The sequence below is a fragment of the Lytechinus variegatus genome, chromosome 14 (assembly GCF_018143015.1).
Source record: "Lytechinus variegatus isolate NC3 chromosome 14, Lvar_3.0, whole genome shotgun sequence".
Lineage (NCBI taxonomy): Eukaryota > Metazoa > Echinodermata > Echinoidea > Temnopleuroida > Toxopneustidae > Lytechinus > Lytechinus variegatus.
In genome coordinates, this window is record NC_054753.1 from 27,100,036 (window position 1) to 27,126,614 (window position 26,579).

General features: G+C 35.8%; 1 protein-coding gene across 2 annotated transcripts; it reads right to left on the minus strand.

Annotated features, from left to right (window-relative positions):
• Positions 1 to 5,234: 5,234 nt before the first annotated feature.
• LOC121428046 (alkaline phosphatase-like) lies at positions 5,235 to 25,573 on the minus strand. 2 transcript variants are annotated; one of them, XM_041624618.1, is made up of 9 exons: positions 25,446 to 25,573; positions 21,494 to 21,714; positions 11,848 to 12,022; positions 10,896 to 11,065; positions 9,929 to 10,130; positions 8,513 to 8,653; positions 7,690 to 7,881; positions 6,688 to 6,825; positions 5,235 to 5,772 (listed from the first exon to the last, which is right to left on the minus strand). In XM_041624618.1, exons 1-9 carry the CDS (start codon positions 25,558 to 25,560, stop codon positions 5,519 to 5,521), a joined length of 1,608 nt encoding a protein of 535 aa, XP_041480552.1. In that variant the 5' UTR covers positions 25,561 to 25,573; the 3' UTR covers positions 5,235 to 5,518. The 2 variants fall into 2 exon arrangements, with proteins under 2 accessions (XP_041480552.1, XP_041480553.1); XM_041624619.1 differs by lacking the exon at positions 25,446 to 25,573 and adding an exon at positions 25,018 to 25,090.
• Between the last annotated feature and the right edge of the window lie 1,006 nt (positions 25,574 to 26,579).

Here is a 26,579-nt window from a genome sequence, read left to right on the forward strand (position 1 = left end):
GTCTAACTGAGATTACAGACTTTTTGTATGATAAAATGGACCGAAAACATGTTACTGGTGGTATTTTCTTGGACCTACGGAAAGCTTTTGATGTTATTCCTCACAATTTTATACTTGCAAAACTTAAGTACTATGGTATTACTGGCAATGAATACAACTGGATGGAATCGTATTTAACAGGCAGAAGGCAATTTGTAATGATTAACAATTGTCGCAGTGAATTTTTAAAGATAAAATCAGGTGTCCCACAAGGATCTATATTGGGTCCATTGATATTTTGTATTTTTATTAATGACATGTGTAATTTGAAATTGCATGTACATTCTAAAATGTCTCTTTATGCTGATGATACCGCCATTTTTAATCACGGTGAATCAATTAAGGAGGTACAAAAGTATTTGCAAGATGATTTTGATTCAATATGTAAATGGTTAAACTTAAATAATATGCATTTACACCCGCAAAAAACAAAAAACCATGGTATTTGGTCAAAAGAAAAAGTTGAGGGGTGCTCATTTGCCAGTGAAATTCAGGAACATACAACTAGAAAATGTAAAAAAGATTAAATACTTAGGTGTCATGCTCGATCCGGGCTTGACTTGGTGTGAACATATTACTAATATCGTTTGTAAAATATCTCGAGCAATAGGTTGTATAAGGCGGATTAAGCATTTACTGTCCTTTGATATCATGAAGAAGCTGTACTTTTCTATGATTTTACCTTACATTGATTACTGTAGTACATCTTGGGGAAGCAGTGTAAAAATACATTTAGATAAGATACAAAAACTTCAAAATAAATATGCCAGGATGCTTTTGAAAAAAGATTATAATACATCACAAATATCTCTGTTGCAGTCACTGAAGTGGCAATCAGTAGATCAGCGTATAAAATATCAGTATTGTCTTTTTGTATATAAAATAATGAACAATTTAGTTCCAAATTATTTAAAACCTTTAGTATGTAAACGGCCCGTGAAATACAGGACACGGTTTTCTTTGCGATGCCCCCTTCAGCTTCCCAAAGCTAGAACTGAATATAAAAGAAAATCTTTCGCATATTTCGGACCCAAATTATTTAATGCACTTCCTTCAAATTTACAAGCCTGTACGTGTACCTCCTTGTTAGTTTTTAAAAACTTATGCAAAGCCTTTCATACGAATTGATGAAGAGCGAAATAATATTCCATTGATTTACAATGCTATGTACTTGTATGTTTAGATTGTCACTTCCCACTCTAAATTTTTTGATGTTAATTGTTTCTGATGTTAAATAGTTTGTATTTTGTAGTTTTGACGTTGAATGTTTTTTTGATGTTATATTTTATAGTTATCTTGACATGTATTTTAAACTGCAGGGCGCCTTTGTAAAGCAGTTTTAAGAACTGAACAGGCATACCCTGCAGTATAAAATAAATAAAACAAAAATAAATAAATAATAATAATAAAATAATAAATTTCCGGCACAACTATGTTCATGTAGTCATCATGACCAATTAAAGAATGGTGTCTTCTGGATTAGTATTGTACAACTTAAAGAGAAACGTCTCTTTATGACGTCACAAAATTTTAAATGAAGAATAATTATGTGGATGTTATTTTTGGCTCGGTTTGTTTGTATTTCTCTCATTTCTGCATATTTCTTTACTTTTAATAATAGTAATAAAATCGTGAACATTCGTAATGCGCCGGTATCCATCATGAAAAGATGCTCATGGCGCAATAAAGAAAAGAAAGAAAGAAGAAAAGGAAATTTTGTAAGGGGGGGGGGGGTAACAATTACTTAAGGAATGATTTTTCTTTAATTCCCACTGTTAACTACCCCGCACAAGATCTTTGATACTTATTCAGATGGTAAGTAAATCATTAGATCAGGCACAAATATAATAATAATCTGGTTATAATATATGATGCGCCTATTACTATGTCATCGGATTCAATCAGTCATTCCCGCAAGCAATGTATGTGCATCCTTCACTCCATGGGGAGTATTCATGCAGCCACAAACTACAATGACTTTCACATCCTACCGGGTATCCATTTAGCACCTGGGTGGAGACTGGCAAAGTATGGAATAACGCCTTGCCAAACGACGCTAGACCGCGGTTATGGCGGTGGGATTCGAACACACGACCCTCTGATTACAAGGCGAGAGTCAGAACCACTAAACCACAACTCTTTAGAATATAATAGAAAGACACATCCATGGTAATTATCATATCAGCTAGATGTATAAGGACTCATTTCATGTAAAAAAAAATGCTAAAGAAATCAATAACCCACATTATCTTTAAAAACAAACTAATGCATGCATCCACCATATATTATGAATTTTCATACTCAATCATGACTCAGGTCGCATGCTTTCTTAACAAGTATACCATTAATCTGTCGCTTTTCTGAATAGTCATTTCTAACTGAATACAAACAGTAATGTAACGAGACAAAACAAAATTGAGGGACTAGATAGTCTGCAAGAGGCAATGTTTTTGAAGCCGCGAGCAAAGCTAGCATTTTTTTTTTACCTTTTTAATATGAAAATTGCTTATTGTGAACGATTTTGACATAACATTCAGAAAACAATCTCCTATTTCAATATTTTTTTCTTACCTTTCGCTTCTTTTCCCTTTTTTCTTCGTCGTAAAACCTTTTTTATGGGGGCATGACCCCCTAAGATCCTTTCCCCCATCAGTACGCCAGTAATTTTAAAGTATTTAATTTAGTGATTGCCTTGTTATTTTCTTGTCTTAAACAGCCACGAAAAGATTTATCAAACATTGTTTGTATTGCTTCTAAGACATTAGTTAATTAAGATCGAGAAGGAGGTCAGTGATCGCTATGTATCAGGTCCAATCGGCCTACTTATGAAATCTTCTCCCAATGTGTACTTTTGTTCAAACAGAAGCCGCAGAACGGGGGTGGCTGGTCATGGGTGGGGGTTCAGTAAACTTTTATTTTCTGTAACAATGGTCAAAATCATTAAAAATCAAATTCTCATTTTACGCATGTTCCCCCTCCACCTTTAAAACCGTTCCTCGTCTCCTGGTTTGAAATAAAACTGATGGGGTAATTATTACCCTAGTTGTGTGTTTGTCTTTAAAAAGAAGTTTTCTCTTTGATACCCTCAATTCTTTATCCCCCTCCTCACTTCCCCCTTTCTCCCTTCCTCTGACACACTCTCTCTCCGTTTATCTCCAAGTTTTATTCTGACATACACACACACAACACGCACAAGCACACACACACACACACACCCTTGGAAGGGGTGATTCTAACTGTGTGATGTATACTGCATCGATGAGTGAGGGCTCGTGTGTCTGTGTGTCTGAGCGGGGTGGGAGGGTGGGTTACGGTATATATATGCGCGCAGTGATGCAATGAGCTAAACATAGTTTAAGGATGAAGAACATGGCATTTGAGGCAACATTTTTCTTCAAAATTGAGAAATAGACAAAATAATGGTGACCCTTTTCAAGATGAAAAATCTCAAGTTTGTGATAAACATTTTCTCATAATATACAGAAGATAATGTAATATTTCACCGTTTTTGCTTCTCTTTTATTGCTTTCTTTTTGTCGAATAGTTAATTGTAGAACTTTGGGGAAGAGGCACCCGCAGAGCCCCAATCTATACATCAGTATGTGTGAGTGGGTATGGGGCGTGTCAGGGCCTAGCCATGTGTGTGCATGTTGCATGCATACGTACACACACACACACTCACCCACACGCCCACCGTCACCCTCACCCACACCCTCATCCCATTTTATACATCAGTATGTTTGAGTGGGTGTGCATGGGGCATGTCGGGGTCTAGCCATGTGTATGCATGTTTACATGCATACTTTTTTTTTTTCATACTGTTTTATTCTGATTCCATGAACAAGAATATAACATTTCAATTTAACATTTCAAAACACATATTTTACATTTCATATTTTGACTTTTTTCACTAACTTAATACAAGCATAAATCATATATAACTTAGAGAAACAATGAAATCAGTTATAAAAATGGCATACGTATACACCATACACACCCACACACACACACCACACACACACACACACGCACACCCTCATCACTCATTCTCATTCTCCGTCACTCTCTACATTCCTCCCTCTCTGGGTTTTCACTGCTCTCTTACCGTGCTTATCTACCGTCGTGAAATCTCACAAATCTCTCTTAACAAAATTATGTCACCTATACACTCGGCATGCTCGGCGGAAATAAATTCATATTCTTTGATCTTTATTTTTTTAAACATGATATGTAAATATAAGCTAAACAGTTGAAATGAAACACGAGCAATAATTAGAGAAGAATAAACGATGTTTGCATATATCATGTTAACAATTATCAGCATGGAAAATTGAGCGAGGGAAGATGTAAATAGTGAGACTTCCTTCAAGTAAGTGCTTTGGAAAGGATGTCAATTCCTTCATTTCTTAACGTCGGAAAGGGTCTGATGGTGAAACGTCTATTTCGCATATATATTATTTAATTAATTTATTCATTTATTTACTTATTTAACTATTTATTTATTTGATTTTAATTCGAGTATGACTGTGGTAAATGGTGGGTAAAATTAATGTTCATCTTTTTAAGCAGTGGTTGATCCACAAAGCCCGGCGCACACCACACGATCCATTATGATCCGATTATCAAAGAAAATTTTGAAATCTTAACGATCAAAATCGTTCTATTTACCTGTATTTTCGAGTCTCGCTGTAGGAGAAATACACCTTTTAGTTCCAGGAATTGTCTTATTTAATGCAAAATACTATTTTGTTCAGAAATCGCGCCGCATTTTGATTGTGTAGCGTGTAGCGGGCTAATTCACGATGAAACGTTGAAGGGGTACTCCGGGATGAAAATATTTATATCTAAAGAAATAGAGCAAAATGCTGAAGTTTTTATCAAAATTGGAAAACAAATAACGAAGTTCTACAGTATTTTGTGATAATAGTTATATGTGCGTCATCATGAATATTCATTGACTGATAATGTCACATCCCCACTTTCCTATTTTTTCATGTTATTGCAGTCATTAAATCATTTTTTCCCCTTTTTTCATACATGTGTGAATAATGTGTCTCCTTTATAATGGAATAAGTTGCAGCAATTGATATCTAATGCACTAAATCAGTTGTCAATCCAATGTTTTCAGTTCTTAGTAGAAAAAATTGAATAAACATAATATCATATCATAACAAAATACAAAAGAACAAGTGGGGATAATTATAAATTCTTCAAGTTGCTCATTGAATATTCATGAAGGCATACCTAGAACTGTTTCACCGGAATAATGCACATGCCATTATGTACAGTTATTTATAGTCCGATTTTGATCAAACTTTCAGCAATTATTTTGTCTTATTTTTCTTTATCTGTTTAAATCATATCATTTTCAGCCCGGAGCATCCCTTTAACGGTATTAGCTCTTGGCTTTACAAGTGTATCATTTAAATTAACAATATGTACGTCACCATCGAAATGACAGGGAATTTTCAACATAAAATTAGCGTCCGTTGTAGGCGGGGCGAGCTCCTCTGATGCCCATGACGTCATCTTGGGATCCGCTTAAAGCGCACGCGCTGCTGGCGGATGCGTCAAGGCATGCGGCGTGACGCACGGCGTGTGCGATGTAGTTCTGCTCGTGGATTCCAGCGAAGAGATGGGACCATGGGCCTTGGGCGTATACAGGAACGTCGGCTCCACCATGCGTCTCTGCTTGTAGGGGGATGATGGCATCTTGTACCCAATCACGTGACTCTATAACAAGAGATGAAACAAAGGAGAAGTGGAAATAATGATAACAAACGTTTGCGATCCAATTTAAATGATGGAAAAAGAATCACGATAATTCTTATTTATGTTACATTGGCGTAAATCCGTGACGTCATGCTATGGTTGAAACAATAGATCATTCCCTCCCCCCTGAACTTAATGTTTACGGCTTGGATTTACGCTAGTGTTGTTTACGTATGGAATTGACTCTCCGTCAAGGAAAGTATAAAGTCATAAAGACTATTACAGATGTCTATAATTGATTAATCAATTTCTATCTAATCTTTCTCGACCTCTTCGTTGCGACGCTGTCGACCTATTGTATAGAGACCATTATAGGTGTTGGCCTATAATTGAAAAAAACATATAAAAAGAAAGAATCCACACACAAGTCCTGACTACCACACCAAATTAACTCCATCTCATTTTCCTTTTCCTGATCGCCCCCACGCATCCATTTCTCTATCCGCCCATCCATAAGACTTGCCTGCTACTTATCTGTCTCCATTTCTCATACTATCGTTTTCTTTTCTTAGGTGCCGTGGCCGAGGGGTCTCAGGCGCCTAGCTATACATGGAAAGTCCGGGGTTCGATCCCCAGCAGCCACGGCACCTATTCCCGCGTGAGCAAGGCATTTAATGAACAATGGTCTTTTAATCTGCTTTAAAATAAAGGGAAATGCTTTATGCATGTCCCAGAGTTGTACATTTTTGTGAAAAATAAGCTAAACTTTTTAAACTTTTATTATTTTGTATCCCATTTTCATGTAATTTTCAGTGTTATGCTAGTTTGATTTTTCTTTACATATTCAAATCAACATTTTGCTGGGGTGGACTTTACCTTTTAAAAAATCCACTCCCCAATTTACCCATCTCCCCCCCCCCCCTATTGAAAAATTACCTGTATCGACGCCACTATAATCTCGCCTGTTACCATTGTTCTCCCAGTTGGACTGGACATTAACGCCCCCTGGTCCGTTCAGATAGGTCAGTGTGGTGTAGGGTAAGCGGTCAAGCGACTCCTGGTCATCAACAGTACCTAAGAAGAGATCAAAGATGATTCCAGGGCACTCTCAAAGTTTTATTGCTATAGCAATATTTTACCAGTAAATATCAGGCGCAACGATTTTCCTGATTATTCGACCTTTCCTCTTATTGCTGGAGTGAGTCATAATAATGATAATGATAATAATAATAATAATAATAATAATGACAATTATAGTTATAATAATAATAAATGATAAGAAATGATAATTGTAATAGTGATAATACTGATAATAATGTTATCAATGATAATAACAAATAATTATAATAATATTAATAATAATAACAACAATAACGATAATAGTATATGACAATAATAACAATAATGATGATAATAATTACAATAACAATGATAAGAGCCATGATGATGATAGTCAAATTATGATAATAATGATAGTAATAACAGCGACAAAAATGTACCGTTGATGTAGAATTGTACGATATTTGTGACCTAAAGAAGTCGGACAAACAAAGAGAAAACGTTCTCATCTCAAATTCATGTGTTACAGTTACTCTTCCAAGGGGCAGGGGAGGGGTTGTTTGGTGCCCCCCCCCCCTTATGGGGGCACCAAACTTTGCCATTGTAACTTTGCCATTACGGCAACTCCCATGGTAACAAATAGCAGCCAATCACAATCAAGGTTCACATGGTACAATGTCAAAGCTTCTCTTAAAAAAAAGGCCCTTTCTGTAATGTCGTTGTTCCACAACCGGAGTTAAAGCTCCTAAGAATCTTGAAAGATTTCACATTATGATCGCTGATAAAGATTTTTTATGCAATTGATTTGCACATTTTCCCGTAGTCAACCATTGTTGGAATATTCCAAATAAAAACACACGATCGTGAAATGTTACTTACCAAGAATTGGGTTGTTCTTGCTGGGATATCCCATAATGCCCATGGTATGGGCGTGGTCGGATGTGACGACAATAAGCGTCGACGTTGGATCAGTCAACGCCATAGCCATCTCTACTGCATTGGCTAGCTCTATGGTCTCGGCTAAGGCATCGCCGGCTTTCCCCACGTGATGACTGAGGTCGATCAAGGCACCTTAACATGTAACGAAAACATATATATACATGTATGTATATAATTTTCATAAACCTTATGCACTGACGTCACCACGCCGCCATCTTTGAGGCTGAAGCCATTTCCCTGCACGCGTTGTTGATCTGCAGCTGGCACATTTCTGACAACTCCATTTACGTGTATTTCTATATCCTCTCAGTTCAGGGAGATGATTATGAGATTATGGCTTTATAATGTAAAGTCTTATCCTGATTGGTGTTTAGTCAATTAAATGGCGGGTGGATTTTTACTAATTTCCCCTGGTACGTCATCACGATTGTGCTTAGGGTCTATGAGCATTGATACTTCTTCCTCAACTTTTATTTACCTATTTTCTACACGATTCCTCGATGTTCCTCAATTTGTTGAACTGAAGAACATCATGACGATAAGCTTTATCTTCAGTTGCAACATTCCAAGTATTCTCTTCTGGCCTTTTCAGATCATTATTGTTGTTGTCTGGGGTTTTACGGCGCTTTAATTTAAAATCATTCCATTAAAGAAAGAAATTTTAAGAGATATAAGGCCTTAATTTGGATGACAAAAAAACGATTGATTAACAGTAGAATACCGTGTTTGATGACGACTTCTGTAATGTCAAATATAAACTTACTTTCTACTACTAGGAAAAATCCATCTTCATCTTTCTCCATGATTTTAATAGCTTTCTCGGTCATTTCTGCAAGAGAGGGTTCCCCGGCACCATCGGCATCGCGGTCGGCTCCGTATCGCATGAAACTTGGTTCAAACAGTCCTATCGAAATGAAACCAGTTATGAAATGTTTGATATCGAGTTTGTTTCATTATATTTTGATTATGAACATTTCGTCCGATAGAATAGAATTTTGAGAAATGGGAAAAATGTTTTCCTTGTATGAATGGATGTGTGTTTTTTTTAAATGAATTGCATGGCTTATCATTTTGAACTTCTTGTCCATTCGACGACCTCAATCATCGTCATCGTCATCAAAATCATCATCGCCGTCTTAGTAGTAACCCTACATAAGCATCATCATCATCATTATCATCATCATCATTTTCATCATCATCATCATCTTCAACATCATTTTCATCATCATTATCACCATCATCATCATCATCATCATCACCATCATCATCATCATCACCATCATCAACATCATCATTCATCATCATCCTCACCATCATCATCATTGTCGTCGTCGTCATCATCTTCCTCATTTTATCGTTTTTATGGCTGGTTAATTAGTCTGACATTAAGACGTTCTTGTAAGATCCATACCAAGTAGAAATTCAGTTGTCGTCGAGTCAACGTTGTCGAATTCGTCTTTGCTCTACACGTACCGCGAGTTGGCGCCATTTTTCTCTGCTTTCCATTGACCAATCAGGTCGTTCCCATCTGTCCGTCGACCATATACGTCATAATACTCGGGATCCTCATACATAAGCAGCAACATCATCATCTTCATCATCATCATCTTCTTCATCATCATCAACATCATCATCGTCATCATCATCGTCGTCGTCATCATCATCATTATTAACATCATTTTCATCATCATCATCGTCATCATCACCACCAAAGATTAGACCACAAAGACGTTTCCCTTCCAGAATGAGATGGGGGGGACTAAGTCAGAAGTGATGCGGGACTCTACAGGATGCTGAAGATCTAGCCAGGGGTAGAACTGAATGAAAAGAAGATCAGCCGTTGGAGAGTAAAGGGGCACACCGTTCTATGCACCCAAGTCAGTCATCACCATCACCACCACCATCATTGTCATAGTCCCATCACCATCATCATCTCATCATCATCATCATCATCATCGTCATCACCGCCTTCATTATCACCATTATCATCATCGCATTCATTGTCATCATCATCACCATCTCATCACCATCGTCATCATGATCATCATTGCCATTATCATTATCATCATCATTTGATCATCATCATCGTCGTCGTATTTATCATCTACATCATCCTTATTTTATCGCTCTTATGGATCGTAATTGGTTTGACAATAAGACAATATTATAAGCTCCATACCAAGTAGATATTCAGTTGTTGTCGAGTCAATGTTGTCGAATTCGTCTTTGCTCCACACGTACCGCGAGTTGGCGCCATTTTTCTCTGCTTTCCATTGACCAATCAGGTCGTTTCCATCTGCACGTCGACCATATACGTCATAATACTCGGGATCCTCAAGGCTGGATGGCAGGAATTCTTGTCTTCCACCACCGAGAATGACCTAAAAGACAGGAGAATTCAGCGAAAAGAAGAATTTGGGATTTATGTAAGGCAAAGAGAGCAAGGAATACAATATGAAGAAAGGGAAGGGAGATAAGGAGTTAACAGGGATTTTTTTTTCGTTTGCAGAAACACAAAATTTATTCATTCACAATTCATATAAATATAGGGACGACACAGGTCTATGAAGGTAAATTGCAAATTTTTCCACCGCCAACTCGTCTACTCACGACAAGGTCTACCTTCATTTAGTCTAATGTCATTCCGTCCATCAACATTTCGTCTAACAACCATTTGGTCCATTAACCATGTGGTCCAATCATCACTTCTTCTAATCAACAATTCGTCTATGACCGTTTCGTCTCAACCAGTTGGTCTAATATTCGTTTATAGTTTCATTAATTTTGCTTAATTAACATTTAGTCTAATTAGACCAAATGGTATATGGACTGAATGGCTTTTGGACCAACTGGTTATTAGATGAAACGGTGAGTGCACGAAATGGCAGTTAGACCTGTGGATATTTGACGGGCTAATGGTAGAGTGGTAGACCAAATTACAGTAGACGAGTTGGCAATTGGACGAATTGGCATTGGACCAAATATAGACGAAATTCAAGAAGAATAAGAAAAAAAAATTATTCGGGTTTGTCCATTAGGATTTTGGCTAGTTTTACAGTCAGTTATTCTCAGTCAATCATCCAAGGAATCAATGATTCAAATATTTGTGAATTAATCAATTAACAAAATAATTAATGAAATCTTACATTGATGAAGTCATTGTCCATGATCAATTGGTAAGCCAAGTCTTTACACCCTTCTTGCATTCGAGGTATATCTGCATCGCTGTTCCAATCCCTTTCCGGTGAGTGAGCGTAGAGGGCGGCAGTCGTGGCACCCGTGACGCTGTCCGTGGTGACGAAGCCTGTAGACTTGCCTGATTATACAGAAATATTGGTAACAGTGAGGGGAAAACGCCATTTTCAACATAGCTTGCCTATTTCTTGTGAGTCGGCGCATGATCTTGCTGGTCCTTACTCCACTTTACTGATAGAACTTAATAATTATGTTGCCGGGAACAGGACCTGATGTTGCCGACAAAAGGACATAATGTTGACGAGAAAATTACCTGACGAAATATTCAAGCAAAGATTTTTTAAGTTTCCTCCTTACTCAGTAAACAAGTTATTCGTTAATAACATTCTGTGATTTTTTTATGATGAATTGTTATCACAATGATTGTTATCACACCGAAGCAGTGACTTAATCATTAATGAGTATCCATTTAGTCGAGGAGAGTCTCAAGTGCCAATTGGGGTCAAGAGAAAACCCCAAAATTTGTTAAAATTGAGTTGTGATTGGACTTGGGAGGTTTTGAGTCCGAAATATAGACGGTGGTTTAAGGTTCACCATATTAACTTTAAAAAAAGTATATAAGTGCATTCGACATGGCAGATGATTTCATTGTGTTGTTGTAGAAAAAAAATCTTTAAGTCCAAATCTTTAATTTCCAAATTATGAGAAGGAAACAATGCGAACTATAACTTTTTAAAGTGGTCACGTCTCGAATAAGAGTCCATGGAGGGATTATATTTTAAAAAGGGCATACATATAGTCCCTGTGACGATCCCTCCCCTGGATGATCTGATGATGTCCTATCCCCCCCCCCCTCCCTCCCCCGACCGAAACACCTAAACACGAGAGTAGAATATATTTTACCTTGCGTGTGTGCAAGATGAAGATTGGAGACGACTTCGTTGCCGGCCGCCGAAGCACAATCACCGCGTTTGGCGTCGTCGTCGAGTCCGATCACCCCGTCCTTGGTTTTCACACCGCCGAAGATTGCGGTAGCGGTACTCGCAGAGTCGGCGGATTGGAAGTCAGTAGAATACGTCTAGGCATTCACGTTTGAATACGAGACAAGCCAGCCAAATAATGTATTATATTCCTCATTGCCTTTTGGTCTCAATACCAATTATCTTATATTTCAATACCAAAATGTTTTCCCATTAGTATTACAGATTTTTCTGGCAACACTGGAATGTTGTCAAGAAGGGGTAATAGTAGAGCGGATAAGCTCCAAAAATCACAAGAATTGTGCAAATTTGACTAAAGCATGAAACTTTCACAAGTATTAGTATATGCCGTAAGATTTATTTTAAAGATGGGAGGTAAATTTAAAAATGCCATTTTTCGGCCGTTGCCATGGCAACGGAATAATTTCTACAAAATGACATACATGCCCATGTAAATGGTAAATAAACATGATATAGATGAATAAAATGATAATTTGCAAGCTTCCAATTGAATATACATAAAATTTAGAAACATTCAAAATCAACAAGATAGTTCCAATTGGTCCGTTGCCATGGCAACGGCTTGTTTTTCCCCAGAAAAATAAAATTTTGATTAAAAAAACGTTGTAGAATATGATTTATCTTTAATTTCCCCTAATTTTACAGTGTTAAACAAAGATATTTTGGTTGCTAGATGTATAAATCATATCTCAAGCCATTGCCATGGCAACCAAATAACAACTGATTTACAAAAATAACATGGTTGACAAGACAATGGGCAGGTGGAAAAATCAACTGGAATTGACTTAATCTGTATGCTTTAGTTTTGACCCCCTCATTTGAACCAAAAATACAGAAAGTGTTTTGCAGGAGTCCTTTATAAAGATAAAACTTTAACTTTATGTTGCCTTGTTAATGCTTAAATTAAATAACAAAAAACAATGTTGCAAAGATCCCGTTGCTATGGCAACAGCTTATTTCCCTCTAGAAAGGTAAAAATATTGATAAAAATGTAGAATACATGTATAGTCATCAGTCCATTTTCAATCATTTTTGAGGTACTAATCGAGATATGCTTGTGACTAAATTTATAAATATAACATCTCAAGTCATTGCCATGGCAACCAGATAACATCTAATTAAAAACAACAACAACAGGGATGACAAGGTTATGGAAAGATGAAAAGTACAATAAAAATTAACTTATATGTACATGCATAAGGTTTGACCTACTCAATTAATTTAGGGGAAATAATACAGTGAGTGTTCTGCATGAAATAATTGGAATGATACAGATTGATGTTGCCTTGGTAATACTTGAATTAAATAAAAAGAAACAATGTTGCAAAGAACCCGTTGCCATGGCAACAGCTTATTTCCCTCTAGAAAGGTGAAAATATTGATAAAAATGTATAATACATGTATGATCATCATTCCAATTTCAATCATTTTTGCCTACTAATCGGGATATGCTTGTGACTAAATTTATGTATATGTAAAACATCTTAAGTCATTGCCATGGCAACCAGATAACATTTAATTTAAAAAAACAACAACAACAGGGATGACAAGGTTATGGATAGGTGAAAAACACAATGAAAATAACTTTTATGCATAAGGTTTGACCTACTCAATTAATTTAGGGGAAATAATAAAGTGAGTGTTCTGCATGAACTAATTACCATGATTACAATGTCCAACATTGATGTTGCCTTAGTAATACTTGAATTCAACGATAAATATCAATGTTGCAAATGACCTGTTGCCATAGCAACGGCTCATTTACCCAAGAAAAGTACTAGTTTTGATAAGAAAAATGACTATAGACTCTGATTTTTCTTTCATTTCTCCTAATTTTGTGATAAGAATTGATATGTTTGCTGTTAACATACAAATAATATCTGAAGCCATTGTCATGGCAACCAAATTACATCTAATTTGAAAAAAAAATATGGTTGACGACACAATGGACAGGTGGAAAATACAATTAGAATTAATCTGTATATGCTCAAGTTTTGAACCCCTCGTTTGAACATAAACAGATAAAGTACAGAACGAGTTCTGCAGGAGTTCTTTAGAAAGATAAAAAATTGTGTTGCCTTGGTAACGCTTGAATTAAATTCTTTTTAAAATGTTGCAAAGGGCTCGTTGCCATGGCAACAGCTTATTTCCCTGTAGAAAGGTAAAAATATTGATAAGAATGTAGAATACAGACATGTATGATCATCTTTCCATTTTCAATTATTTTAAGGTACTGATCAAGATACGTTTGTGACTAGATTTATAAATATAACATCTTAAGCCATTGCCACGGCAACCAGATAACATCTATTTTTTTTTCAAAAACAACATGGATGACAACATGGAGACTATGGACAGGTGAAAAATTCACTTAATGTGCATGCATAAGGTTTGACCTCAATCTCGGGGAAACAATACAATGAGTGTTCTGCATGAACTAATTAGAATGATAAACATTGATGATGCCTTGGTAATACTTGAATTCAATGATAAATATCAACGTTGCAAATGATCTGTTGCCATAGCAACTGCTCATTTCCCAAGAAAAGTATCAGTTTTGATTAGAAAAACTGTAGTGGTCTGATGTGTCCAAGACCTTGAGACGGCTTCCAAAAATGGAGTTTGAAATGGCTGTTGATATATAAATGGACATAGCTCACTTCATATCCGTCTGGGATAATTATATGATTTCGTGTCTAGACCATGGTTTCAATGGTCAAGTAATACACTATGACAAGTTACACGGACAGTCAGTTGTCCTGTATATTAAAAGAAATCCAAGATGGCTTTGAAAATGGAGTCTAAAATTGCTGTTGCTGCATTAAAAAACGTAGTTTGTTTAATATCTTGGAATAAGTTTATGCCATAGTGAAATGTGTCAAACTATACATAAGGACAAGTTAGTGGTCAAGTATGTCCAAAAATCCAAGGTGGCTTCCAAAAATGGAATATAGAATAGCCCCTGTTACTAACAAATGGACATATTTCGTGTAATATCTGCCAAGTGCATATTATTTTGATATCTAAATCATGGTTTTAAAAGTCAGTAAATACACCATGTACATTGGAACAAGTTACAAGGACACAAGGACAGTCAGTAATCCAGTATGTTCCAACATCCAAGATGGCTTCAAACAATCGGAGTCTATTGAATTGGAGCCTGTTGCTTAAAAATTGACATAGTTCATTTAAATCCACCAAGGAAAACTGATTTTGGTGTTCACACTTTGGTTTTAAGTTTTAAAAGATATGTTTAGACTTGATACAATGTATCCAGTTGTCCATTTTGCCTAAAAATCCAAGAGGGTTTCCGAAATGGCATCCAAAATGACTTCTATCACTCCAAAATTATCAGAGTTCATAAAACCTGTAAGAAACAATTTTGGTGTCTACACTGTGGTATGAAGGGTCCACTATTACATTAGGACAAGTAACAAGGATGGTTAGTTTTCAATTTTGTCCAAAATCCAAGGTAGATTCTCACAAGTGGATATCATATCCACTTCAAAGTAACAGTCGCCATTTTAGAATCTATTTATGGAAGCCATCTTGGATTTTCAGACAAAATGGACAATTATCATTTTAACCAGTCCCAACATATCATTTGATCCTTGAAATCCTAGTGTAGACACCAAAACAACATCCCAAGGTGTATTTTAATGTACTATGTCCACTTTTAAGTAACATTAAAACCCCCATTTTTCAAATAATCTTTGAATTTTTTGACACAATATTGACGCCTGACTGTCTATTCAACTGGACACAATGTACAGTATTAGTTGACCTTGTGTAGACACCAAAATCATATCCCCAATGTGTATTATTGATGAACTATATATTTTGAAGTAACAACAGTCAATTTAGACCCCATTTTGGAGGCCATCTTAGATTTTTAACATATCATTCCATTGATTGTCCTTGTAACTTGTTCTAATGCATTAAAAAATGGTTTCATGATAATGGTTGAGACATCAAAATCATATTCCCCAGACAGATATTGAACAAACTATGTCCTAATTTATTATTTGACTCTTGAAGCTATGGTTTCAACACCAAAATATATTTTACAAGTGAATATAAAAGGAGCTATTCCATTTTCAAGTATCAGCAACCGTTTTAGAATAGTTTTTGGAAGCCATATTGGATTTTCGAACACACCTGACTGTCATTGTAACTTGTCCTAATATTGTTAGACTCTTGAAACCAATGATTTAGACACCAATATATCATCCTTTAGGCCAATATGAAATGAGCTATGTACGCTTTAGGTATCAGCAACCATTCTAGATTCAATTTTTCGAAGCCATCTTGGATTTTTGGACATTCCAAACCACTGGCTGTCCCTGTATTTGGCCAAATGTACTACTTGATCCTTAAAACCAATGAAGAGAAACCAAATTAAAGCCATTTTATCAAGTAATGGATAAATTGTGGATTTTTAGCTCACGGCAGCCAGTGAGGGCACCATCTTGGAACACCCTTGAGTGCTTAAATTATTTTTAACCTTTCAACCAGTAAGGGTATATTTATCGTATTTGACCAGTCTACTTTTTTCATGTAAAATAACCAGTGAATAGATTAAACTTCGTGTTGAATAGATTCATACGTTACTTTAAAAATTATCACAGTATTACACAATTTTCTTCGTCAAAATCAGCAGTGTAATTTTGAGGGGGCCAGATATGACGTATCGAGCAAAATTTACTTTAAAATGTTCTCACCGAGCCAGCGACAGAGCAAAAAATTTCATTTTTTTTTTCATTTTGGGTACATTATTCGTAAAATAATATTTCATCCATCTCTCTTTCACTTTCTCTTTTTTTTTTTTTTAGTAATGATTTTTTTTGGGGGGAGAAGGGTTGCTAAATTACTGGGAATTTTCTTGATAGAAACTTTCCATGGGAATAAATTTGACTTTTGTGGGAATTTTTAAATTTTGGGGAATTTTCAGGAATTAAAAAAAAATGATGGGAATTTTCAAAAAGTAACAATTTTTCTGATATTTATATGCAGAAAATAGGCGTATCCTGGCAGATGATGCTTAATAGTGCTTTGCTATCATATTTCAAGCCAAGTATGCTAAAACAGTCAGACAAGGCATGATTTCAATGATCTCCATGTAAATGATGATTTACTGTATTTACCTTGATTTTGATATCAAGACCATGTCGACTCCTTACATAGACCTATGATTTTGAGTTTTCAACCCCTATAATCCCCTTATATATTGATATGATGAACAGCTTTAAAACACATATCACCCCAAGACGCTTTCTTCAAAATGGCCGCCTGCGAATACTTTGAACGAAATTGTCCAGCATCGAGTTTAGGGCATTTATGTGAGCCTACAAAACTCTGATACGATTTTTGTAGGTCTTATTTCGATACCATGTATAATGAAACAAGATTGTGCTTATCATTTAGCATTTTTATGTTCAGCACCCCTTAAAAAGGGGAAAAAGAAATAAATAAACATATTTTTATTAAAATTTGTACTTGTCTGGAGCCATTTGCAACATTGATATTCATCATTATGTTCAAGCATTACCAAAACATAAGTATTTTTGTCAACCTAATGAAACAATGCATAACACTTTATGTAACTCTTGTTCAAAATTACATGTAAAAGAGCAGGTCCAATCTTGCGCATATTAAGTTAATTTTATTGTATTTTCCGTCTGTCCATTATTTTGTCAGCTATAGTTTTTTGGGTAAATTAAATGTTATGATATTGCAATATCAATGCCTCAATATGTTATTTATACATTTAACAACAAAAATGTACCCGTATCTTTGGCACCCTAACTTTAGTGGAAATAAATGAAATATAAGATTCTACTAGGTATTTTTTTTCATCAAAGATGGTCTTTTCTGGAGGAAAAATGATCCGTTGCCATGGCAACAGAACACACATTTGCAAACAACGATATCATTTAGTTCAACCATTACCAAGGCAGCATCAGTTTTATCATGCTATTGTACTCATGCAGAACACTCACTGTAATTTTTGTTAAAACTTAATGACTGGTCAAACATTATGTAGATTAAGTAAAATTTTATTTTACATTCCACCTGACCATTATCATTTCAACAGTGTAATTTTTTTGTATTTATAAATTACATCTTTATCTCAGTGGCTGAAGATGTTATCTACATATTAACAACAAGCATATAATGCTTAGCATCCTAAAATTAGGTGAAATTAAAGAAAAATCAGATTTTACCATGTTTTTATCAAAGCTGCTGATACTTTTCTGGGGGGGGGGACATTTGAATTACTAACATTTGAATTACTTATATTTATCATTAAATTCAAGTATTACCAAGGCAACATCAATTTATTATTCTAATGAACTCATGCAGAATTCCTAGTGAATTTTTTGTCCAAAATTCCAAACCTTTCACACATTGAGTTATATTGTATTTTCCACCTGTCCATGATATTGTCATCCAAATTAATATTTTTGTAAATTAGATATTATTTGGTTGTCGTGTCAATAGCTTCAGATGTTATTTAAACATTTTGCATCAAACATATCGATGTTTAACACACTAAGATTAGGGGAAATGCAAGAAAAATAAGATTCTATAGTCCTTTTTTAATAAAAATTGGTACTAAATGATCCGTTGCTATGGCAACAGGCCATTTTCAACATTGATCTTTATCCTTGAATTCAAGTATTACCAAGGCAACATCAATCTGTATCATTCCAATTAGTTCATGCAGAACACTCACTGTATTATTTCCCCTAAATTAATTGATTAGGTCAAACCTTATGCATGTATATATAAGTTAATTTTTATTGTACTTTTCACCTATCCATAACCTTGTCATCCCTGTTGTTTCTTTTTTTAATTAGATGTTATCTGGTTGCCATGGCAATGACTTAAGATGTTACATTTATAAATTTAGTCACAAACATATCTCGATTAGTACTTAAAAAAATTATTGAAATGGAATGATGATCATACATGTATTCTACATTTTTATCAATATTTTTAACTTTCTAGAGGGAAATAAGCTGTTGCCATGGCAACGGGTTCTTTGCAACATTGTTTCTTTTTATTTAATTCAAGTATTACCAAGGCAACATCGATCTGTATCATTCCAATTAGTTCATGCAGAACACTCACTGTATTATTTCCCCTAAATTAATTGAGTAGGTCAAACCTTATGCATGTACATATAAGTTAATTTTTATTGTACTTTTCATCTTTCCATAACCTTGTCATCCCTGTTGTTGTTGTTTTTAATTAGATGTTATCTGGTTGCCATGGCAATGACTTAAGATGTTATATTTATAAATTTAGTCACAAGCATATCCCGATTAGTACCTCAAAAATGATTGAAATGGAATGATGATCATACATGTATTCTACATTTTTATCAATATTTTTACCTTTCTAGAGGGAAATAAGCTGTTGCCATGGCAACGGGTTCTTTGCAACATTGTTTCTTTTTATTTAATTCAAGTATTACCAAGGCAACATCGATCTGTATCATTCCAATTAGTTCATGCAGAACACTGTATTATTTCCCCTAAATTAATTGAGTAGGTCAAACCTTATGCATGTACATATAAGTTAATTTTTATTGTACTTTTCATCTTTCCATAACCTTGTCATCCCTGTTGTTGTTGTTTTTAATTAGATGTTATCTGGTTGCCATGGCAATGACTTAAGATGTTATATTTATAAATTTAGTCACAAGCATATCCCGATTAGTAGGCAAAAATGATTGAAATTGGAATGATGATCATACATGTATTCTACATTTTTATCAATATTTTTACCTTTCTAGAGGGAAATAAGCTGTTGCCATGGCAACGGGATCTTTGCAACATTGTTTTTTTTTATATTTAATTCAAGCATTACCAAGGCAACATAAAGTTTTATCTTTATAAAGAACTCCTGCAGAACACTTTCTGTATTTTTGGTTCAAATGAGGGGGTCAAAACTAAAGCATACAGATTAAGTCAATTCCAGTTGATTTTTCCACCTGCCCATTGTCTTGTCAACCATGTTATTTTTGTAAATCAGTTGTTATTTGGTTGCCATGGCAATGGCTTGAGATATGATTTATACCTCTAGCAACCAAAATATCTTTGTTTAACACTGTAAAATTAGGGGAAATTAAAAATAAATCATATTCTACAACGTTTTTTTAATCAAAATTTTTAATTTTCTGGGGAAAAACAAGCCGTTGCCATGGCAACGGACCAATTGGAACTATCTTGTTGATTTTGAATGTTTCTAAATTTTATATATATTCAATTGGAAGCTTGAAAATTATCATTTTATTCATCTATATCATGTTTCTTTACCATTTACATGGGCATGTATGTCATTTTTGAGAAATTATTCCGTTGCCATGGCAACGGCCGAAAATGGCATTTTTAAATTTACCTCCCATCTTTAAAATAAATCTTACGGCATATACTAACACTTGTGAAAGTTTCATGCTTTAGTCATAATTTGCACAATTGTTCGGCTAATCCGCTCTACTATAAGGGAAAGGGACACTACATGTATATTATTTACCGCAGGCCTATACAAACGTGATCAGAGTTTTTTTTAATGAATCCAACACTAGAGTTTTCCCCTCTTTTCATATATTTCTACGTTTTTTTAATCCCTGAAGTAAAGTGTAAACAAATAAACACTTTTCTCGATTCCATATTGATTTATCATTAAATAATTATTTTGTTTATGTATTTATGTAAATTTATTAATTTACTTATCAATCAATCATTTTCTTATGAACAATTTCTGTATTCCTATCTTTACTCGTTTCTTAGTTTTTTTAGTTATTGAATTACTTATTTATTGGGTACAAGGTTTAGGGAAAAAAATCAACGTATTCCGAAGTTCTTTTGTAGAAATGCAATAACAATAATCCTAAACGTTGATTCACTCTCTCCTCCTAAATTAAAATGTCCCTGCCCCTACACCTGGATCCATGATGACTCTTTTTCTTGACATGTTTGTTTAAAAAATGTATATGCATTTTTTTATGTTCACAAATGACATGTTCCGTATCTGAAAGGAAATCCCTGGTCTAAAGGGTCAAATAAGATATTATGAAAGGAATTTCAGAACATTGCCTGGCCCCCCTTTGCCCCCGGAATTGATTGACTCACACCATCTGGATGTGCTTTCCTCTATTTGGTCATAGGGTTGTTAACCGAAACTTAAACATCCCCTATTTCCGAGATTGAAATTTAATCTAACAAAACCCCACTTGGGCCGGTACACAAGTCCAAAAGAAGATCAAGACAATTCATTTAAAAAGATTTATCCAACAAATTTTTAGTTGTACACTTAATTTATTTTTGACCCTAATAAACAAGTGTATCTTGAAATGAAATGTCCTCGTCTGATGTTTGGAATTAAGAGAGTGATCGATGGTCTGGTTACACCACCGACACTGACATCAGAGCGATCAAAATTCTCCCATAATTTCGAATGGCATACAGTCGGTCGTTTTGAAATAAGTTTCCTTAGTGTGGTTGCTACTCAAGATCGACTGACAAAATATCATTTCCTACCTTTACAAGACCCCCATAAGGGAATTCCTCCCAGGCGAGTACGTTGCCGACCCCCTCAACGCCTTCCTGTTGGCCCTGTCGTATCCTGGAGGCGACCACGGTCGATACATCCATGCCATCGCCTACGAAGACGATGACGTTCTTGGCCGCTTTGGTGTTATATTCAAGGTTGAGAGCGTCACTGATACTGGATCGGGCCTGGGCGTTCCAGAATTCGGGGGCTTCATTGATAAAGTAAGATATACATTGGTATTAATAAATAAATCATACGATTTAACCAGAGTGGAATAGTTTTCTAGAATTTTCAATTGCCATTTGTATTCATAAGCGTCGTGGTGTAGCGGTTCGGGCTCTCGCCTTGCAATTACGATTAGAGAGTCGTTTGTTTGAATCCCACCGCAGCCTAGCGTCCGTTGGCACGGCGTCAATCCACAAGTTGCCACACTCCACCCAGGTGATATATGGGTTTCCCGGTAGGATGCGAAAGCCTATGTAGTATTTCCAGTGATAGAGTCTTAGAACTCTTGTTGGGATGTTCCCCAAGGATTGGAGAAAATACATTCATTTGTGTGCGGGCATGCCAGGATCCGATGACCGGGATATACAAAATAATCGCTATACAGTGCGTATCAAAAAAAAGTTTACACTTTGAAAAATCCTGTAAAATTATAAATTTGTAATATCCTGAAGATTTTCCACATTTTAACATTGGGACAGATCCATTTAAGCAAATGACGATATAAGTATCGAAAAATATTTCCGCTTGAGTGAGCACCACTTACTTTTGAAAAGTTAGTGAAAAATGATTTGCGCAGAACTTTGAAATAGCTATGCGAATAAAAGTAAACCTTTACCATGAAGAACACGTAGAATTTAGCAAGTAAAATTGATTCGAAGATATCTTTGACCTCTTTTAACTTGTTTCCTTGCCCAATACACTTCGAAGAGTGCATTGCGCCCCGCCCCACTCCCCCACACACCAAGGCCATCAAGACGATATTTGATTTACACTGAGCTGTGATTTACATAAAATGAATTAGGCTTGATTTTCATTTTGTTAATCATTGTCAAGCTTAGGAAAAGTGTGGAGAAACAAGTATTAAATGAACAATTAAATGTCAACCCACTTTAAATAACAAAAAGTTAGTAAAAAAGTGCTGGAGATGTCTGATGTAAACTTTGGTTTAGATTCAGTTATGTCCTCAGATCCAGCTGGCACAAAAAGGGTAAAAGTTGTGCTTACTAAGTGTTGAAATGTCAATTTGGGTGGCAAATTTGTTTAAAAATTCTTGGATGTATCTGTTTTATCTTAATTAACTAAAAGTGCTAGGGAAATGTAGGAAAAATGTGTCGCAGGGTAAGTTTGATTTCGCCCTTTCCCCTTGACACTGCGTGAAAACTAGCATTACTGCGCAAACAGATTTCTGCGAGCATTACAAAAATGGAGAGTGCTCACTCAAGTGTAACATTCTGTCAAAACTTTTACTTTCGTTGGATAGATGAGACCCAAACCCAAGATTATATTTAAAAAAATTACCCACATGTTGTATATTTTTCAATTCCCAGAGCTTTTTCAAAGTGTAAACTTTTTTTGATACACACTGTATAAACATGATAAATGCCAATATTATTATAACTATCATCTGAAAGTGAAGACTGTATATAGCATAACTACAATATTATGCAGTTATGAGAAAATGACGGAGGGGGAAGGGGGCATGAGTATTCACGGTAACCTACGAACTAATTTATGAAACAGATTCATTGTCAAAACAACTTCATAGCAGCGTAAGTTCTTACGGGTACCATTCCTTTTTGGAAGGGGTGTACACTCCAACCCTTTCCAGATTCGAGTGCATCCTCCCCCCCCCCCCCACTCCCTGGCGGGCTATTTTCTGGGCCATCCCAAAACCATGCCTCGTCGATAAACAGACACACTTGCGAAACCAATTTGAAGCTTGATAAAAAGTTACAACGTTACATCCAATGAGATACCATCTGTCGGTTTGGAGTCGGTTTCGTTGGTGTGACAGTGGCATCATCGTTATCATATGGGTGATAGATTAAAGCTTATTGTTTTCATACCAGTCAATATTGATCTTTCAACTTCAAGAACTTTGAATAAGCGATAACATGAAGAAATACTCTCAAAGCACTCATCTTGATCGTCATGATTATGAATAATGTTCACATACTGTACGCAGATTTTTAAGTTCTGGGGGAGGGCAAAACACATACCAAAAATTCGAAGAAACTCGGAAGAGAGGGGGCAAAGCCACCGATTTTGTTATGGGGCGCTTTTGTATTTTCGAAAGTGAAATTAAAGGATTTTGCACATGAAAAAAAATTAATCAATGGTCCACCTGGCTTCGCGATCTGTCATGAGAGTTGGTAAATCATTTAACAAATTATTTTTATCCCTACATAATTATGTATAATCAACAAAATTGAAGGTCTCCGTCCTCTCGCTTTATGAAGGAGGCGCAACAAAATACCTCAGAAACAACTTCCTTGTCACTTCGGAAACAGTGACCAGCAAACCGCCTACTACGTTTGATTATCGTGGTGGAGATAGGAAGAATGTCTCCATAAATTTCATCTTCTATTTTGTTTTGTTTCTGATATTGTAAGCAGATAACTCATAAAGGAAATAATTTCTATTCTTTTTTTTAATATTCCGCTTCTAATAACGCTAAACAATAAGTTTATAGCTCTTGAACGATTGTCGAAAAGCAGTGTCCGTGGAAGACGCAAATGAGTGAATAGATAGATAGATAAATAAATGAATAAATAAATAGATAAACAATAAATAAATGGAATGGATAAATAAATAAATAAATGACTGAATTAATAGATAAATACATAATAGATTTACCTATTAACTAACTAAATAACCATCCAATTTAATAGATACATGAATAGATAACTAATTAATCGAATAAATGAATAAACGCGCCCCTTCCGACCAGGGATCTGAGAACGATTTTTGAAGAAGAGTTGCTGTTTGTAAAAAAAAGAAAAAGACTAGCAAGAAATGTTTGTCAACTTTCTACAATTTAGCATATTGACCTGATTTGAAGGTGATATATGGTGTATAATATACGCAGTATTAATTCCCAGGGCCATGATTCCGACATCATGCTGTCGGCATGTTTTTATGATTAATCAATAATACATCATACACTAATGTCTGAGGTATATTAAATTTAAATGAAAGCAGGGGGAGCATAATAATGATAAATATACTTGCTTATATAGCGCTTAATACTTACTCTGTCAGAAGTCTCTAAGCGCTCTACAGTATAATTACCCTGGCTTTAGCAGTGCAGCTGTAACGCGCGCTGCGTTTCAAGGAATAAATTCCTGCCAGGTACCCATTTACCTCACCTGGGTTGAGTGCAGCACATTGTGGATCATTTTCTTGCTGAAAGAAATTACGCCATGGTTGGAAGTTCGAACCCACGGCCTTATGTTTCCAAGTCCGGAGACTATTCCACTGGTCCACAACGCTCCATAACACCTACACACTGTTTTATATGAATTTCAGAGCATCGTTGACAGCAAATTTCAAAATACAGATCGACAGAGTTGGAAAGCTAAAATACACATTCGCATCCTCTAGTCATCATATGCTATAAGTGTGGGACAGAGTGTTTATGCATTCTTTAGCCTGATTGGTCAGAGAGATAATCCCGTATTAACCCCATTTACTCCTCATGTTTCTTGACCAATAGATTACATTATGTACATTCGATGAGATAAAAACCTTTACGCCCTGCGCGTTGTCACGGAATACGGAAAATATTTACGTCCGTGCTCTATATACATATTCTACTCGGCCTCCGGCCTCTTGAAATATAGAACTGTGATATAAAAAAAGAAAAAGAAAATAAAGCCTTGTTTTTAAGTTCTTCCAATCAAGACGAGTAAACGAGTTAATTCTTATACTTACATTGCCCCCGGACTGGCACGTGAAGGCAAATAGCTAATATCAGAAAAATCTTCATTTTGATGATTTTGCTTCTTCCTCTACTAAATTTGTGACTTGAACAAAATGCCAAATGCATAACAACTTATCTCTCAAAACTGGACAGTGATTGCTGGGGGTAAGTAAGGATATTAATTTGCAATCAATGGTGGACTTTGATATTTTGTTTAAAATTGTTTTGCATATGAAAAGACGAAGAGATAATGTATCGGAAGATGGGTTTATGATGGCAGTTATCAACAAGGGTGGTTCAATCAAAATATGTTTATTAAACCACTTGTATGATTAGATGAGAATTACGTGTGATTGGTAAAACAAACAAAAATTTTTAAACTACTGATTAATTGCCCATTCGCAATGTTTGTTTCACCTACCATGCCTACAGATCGTCAATTGATACTAGGTGGTTTCAGACCGCCTCGAAGTTTGTCAGTTCCAGGTATTCTCTGATCGGGAAATTTACCCCGATCAGAAAATACCAGGTATTTTGGTAATGTGAAAGCAAACTACGCGTCATAGTCCCGAAAGAAAATACCCGCTAAATAGGTACTTGGCGAAATTACGAGAACTTTCGCGGGGATTTTTCCAAGGTCGCAGGTATTTTGGCGATGTGAAAGCAAATTTCGGAACTTTTAGCTCAGCGTGTCGTTGGGTGCGGCGCCGTGGGTGGCTGCTGGGCTCAGTACTGGCTGGGCTAGTGATTTTGAATCTCGCGCCTTGCCTGCTTGTACCAAGGAGATATAGGTTATATCTCCTTGCTGTACAGACCATACTGCGCCTGCTCGTAACTTCAAGGAGATAGGTGATATCTCTTTGGTAACTTCAGGAACTTATCCTGAAGGTGTATATTTCAGGGCGGTGTGAAATGGGTATTTTTCAGCCTAAAAAAGTTCTCGTAATTTAACGGGAATTGTGATCGAGGCGGTTTAAATCACCTACTGGGGTAGTATAGCCTATAATGCAGGCGGAGGTTGCAGCTATAGACCAATTTCACAACGTGAGAGGGCAGCAGACTGGTCGCCATGCTGCGGTGGGCGAATCAACTTTTATAGTACACAAGTCAATAGGGTATTTGGTACATTCGTTCGATTTTTTTTT

What these genes read in the sequence shown, in the direction of transcription:
- LOC121428046 (XM_041624618.1), bottom strand. Translation starts at nt 25,560, where the DNA reads ATGCATTTGGCATTTTGTTCAAGTCACAAATTTAGTAGAGGAAGAAGC. An exon ending in CGTGCCAGTCCGGGGGCAAT is followed by an intron (nt 21,715 to 25,445) that starts GTAAGTATAAGA and finishes TTATCAATGAAG; the next exon opens with CCCCCGAATTCTGGAACGCC. An exon ending in CAAGAACAACCCAATTCTTG is followed by an intron (nt 6,826 to 7,689) that starts GTAAGTAACATT and finishes ATCTCTTCTTAG; the next exon opens with GTACTGTTGATGACCAGGAG.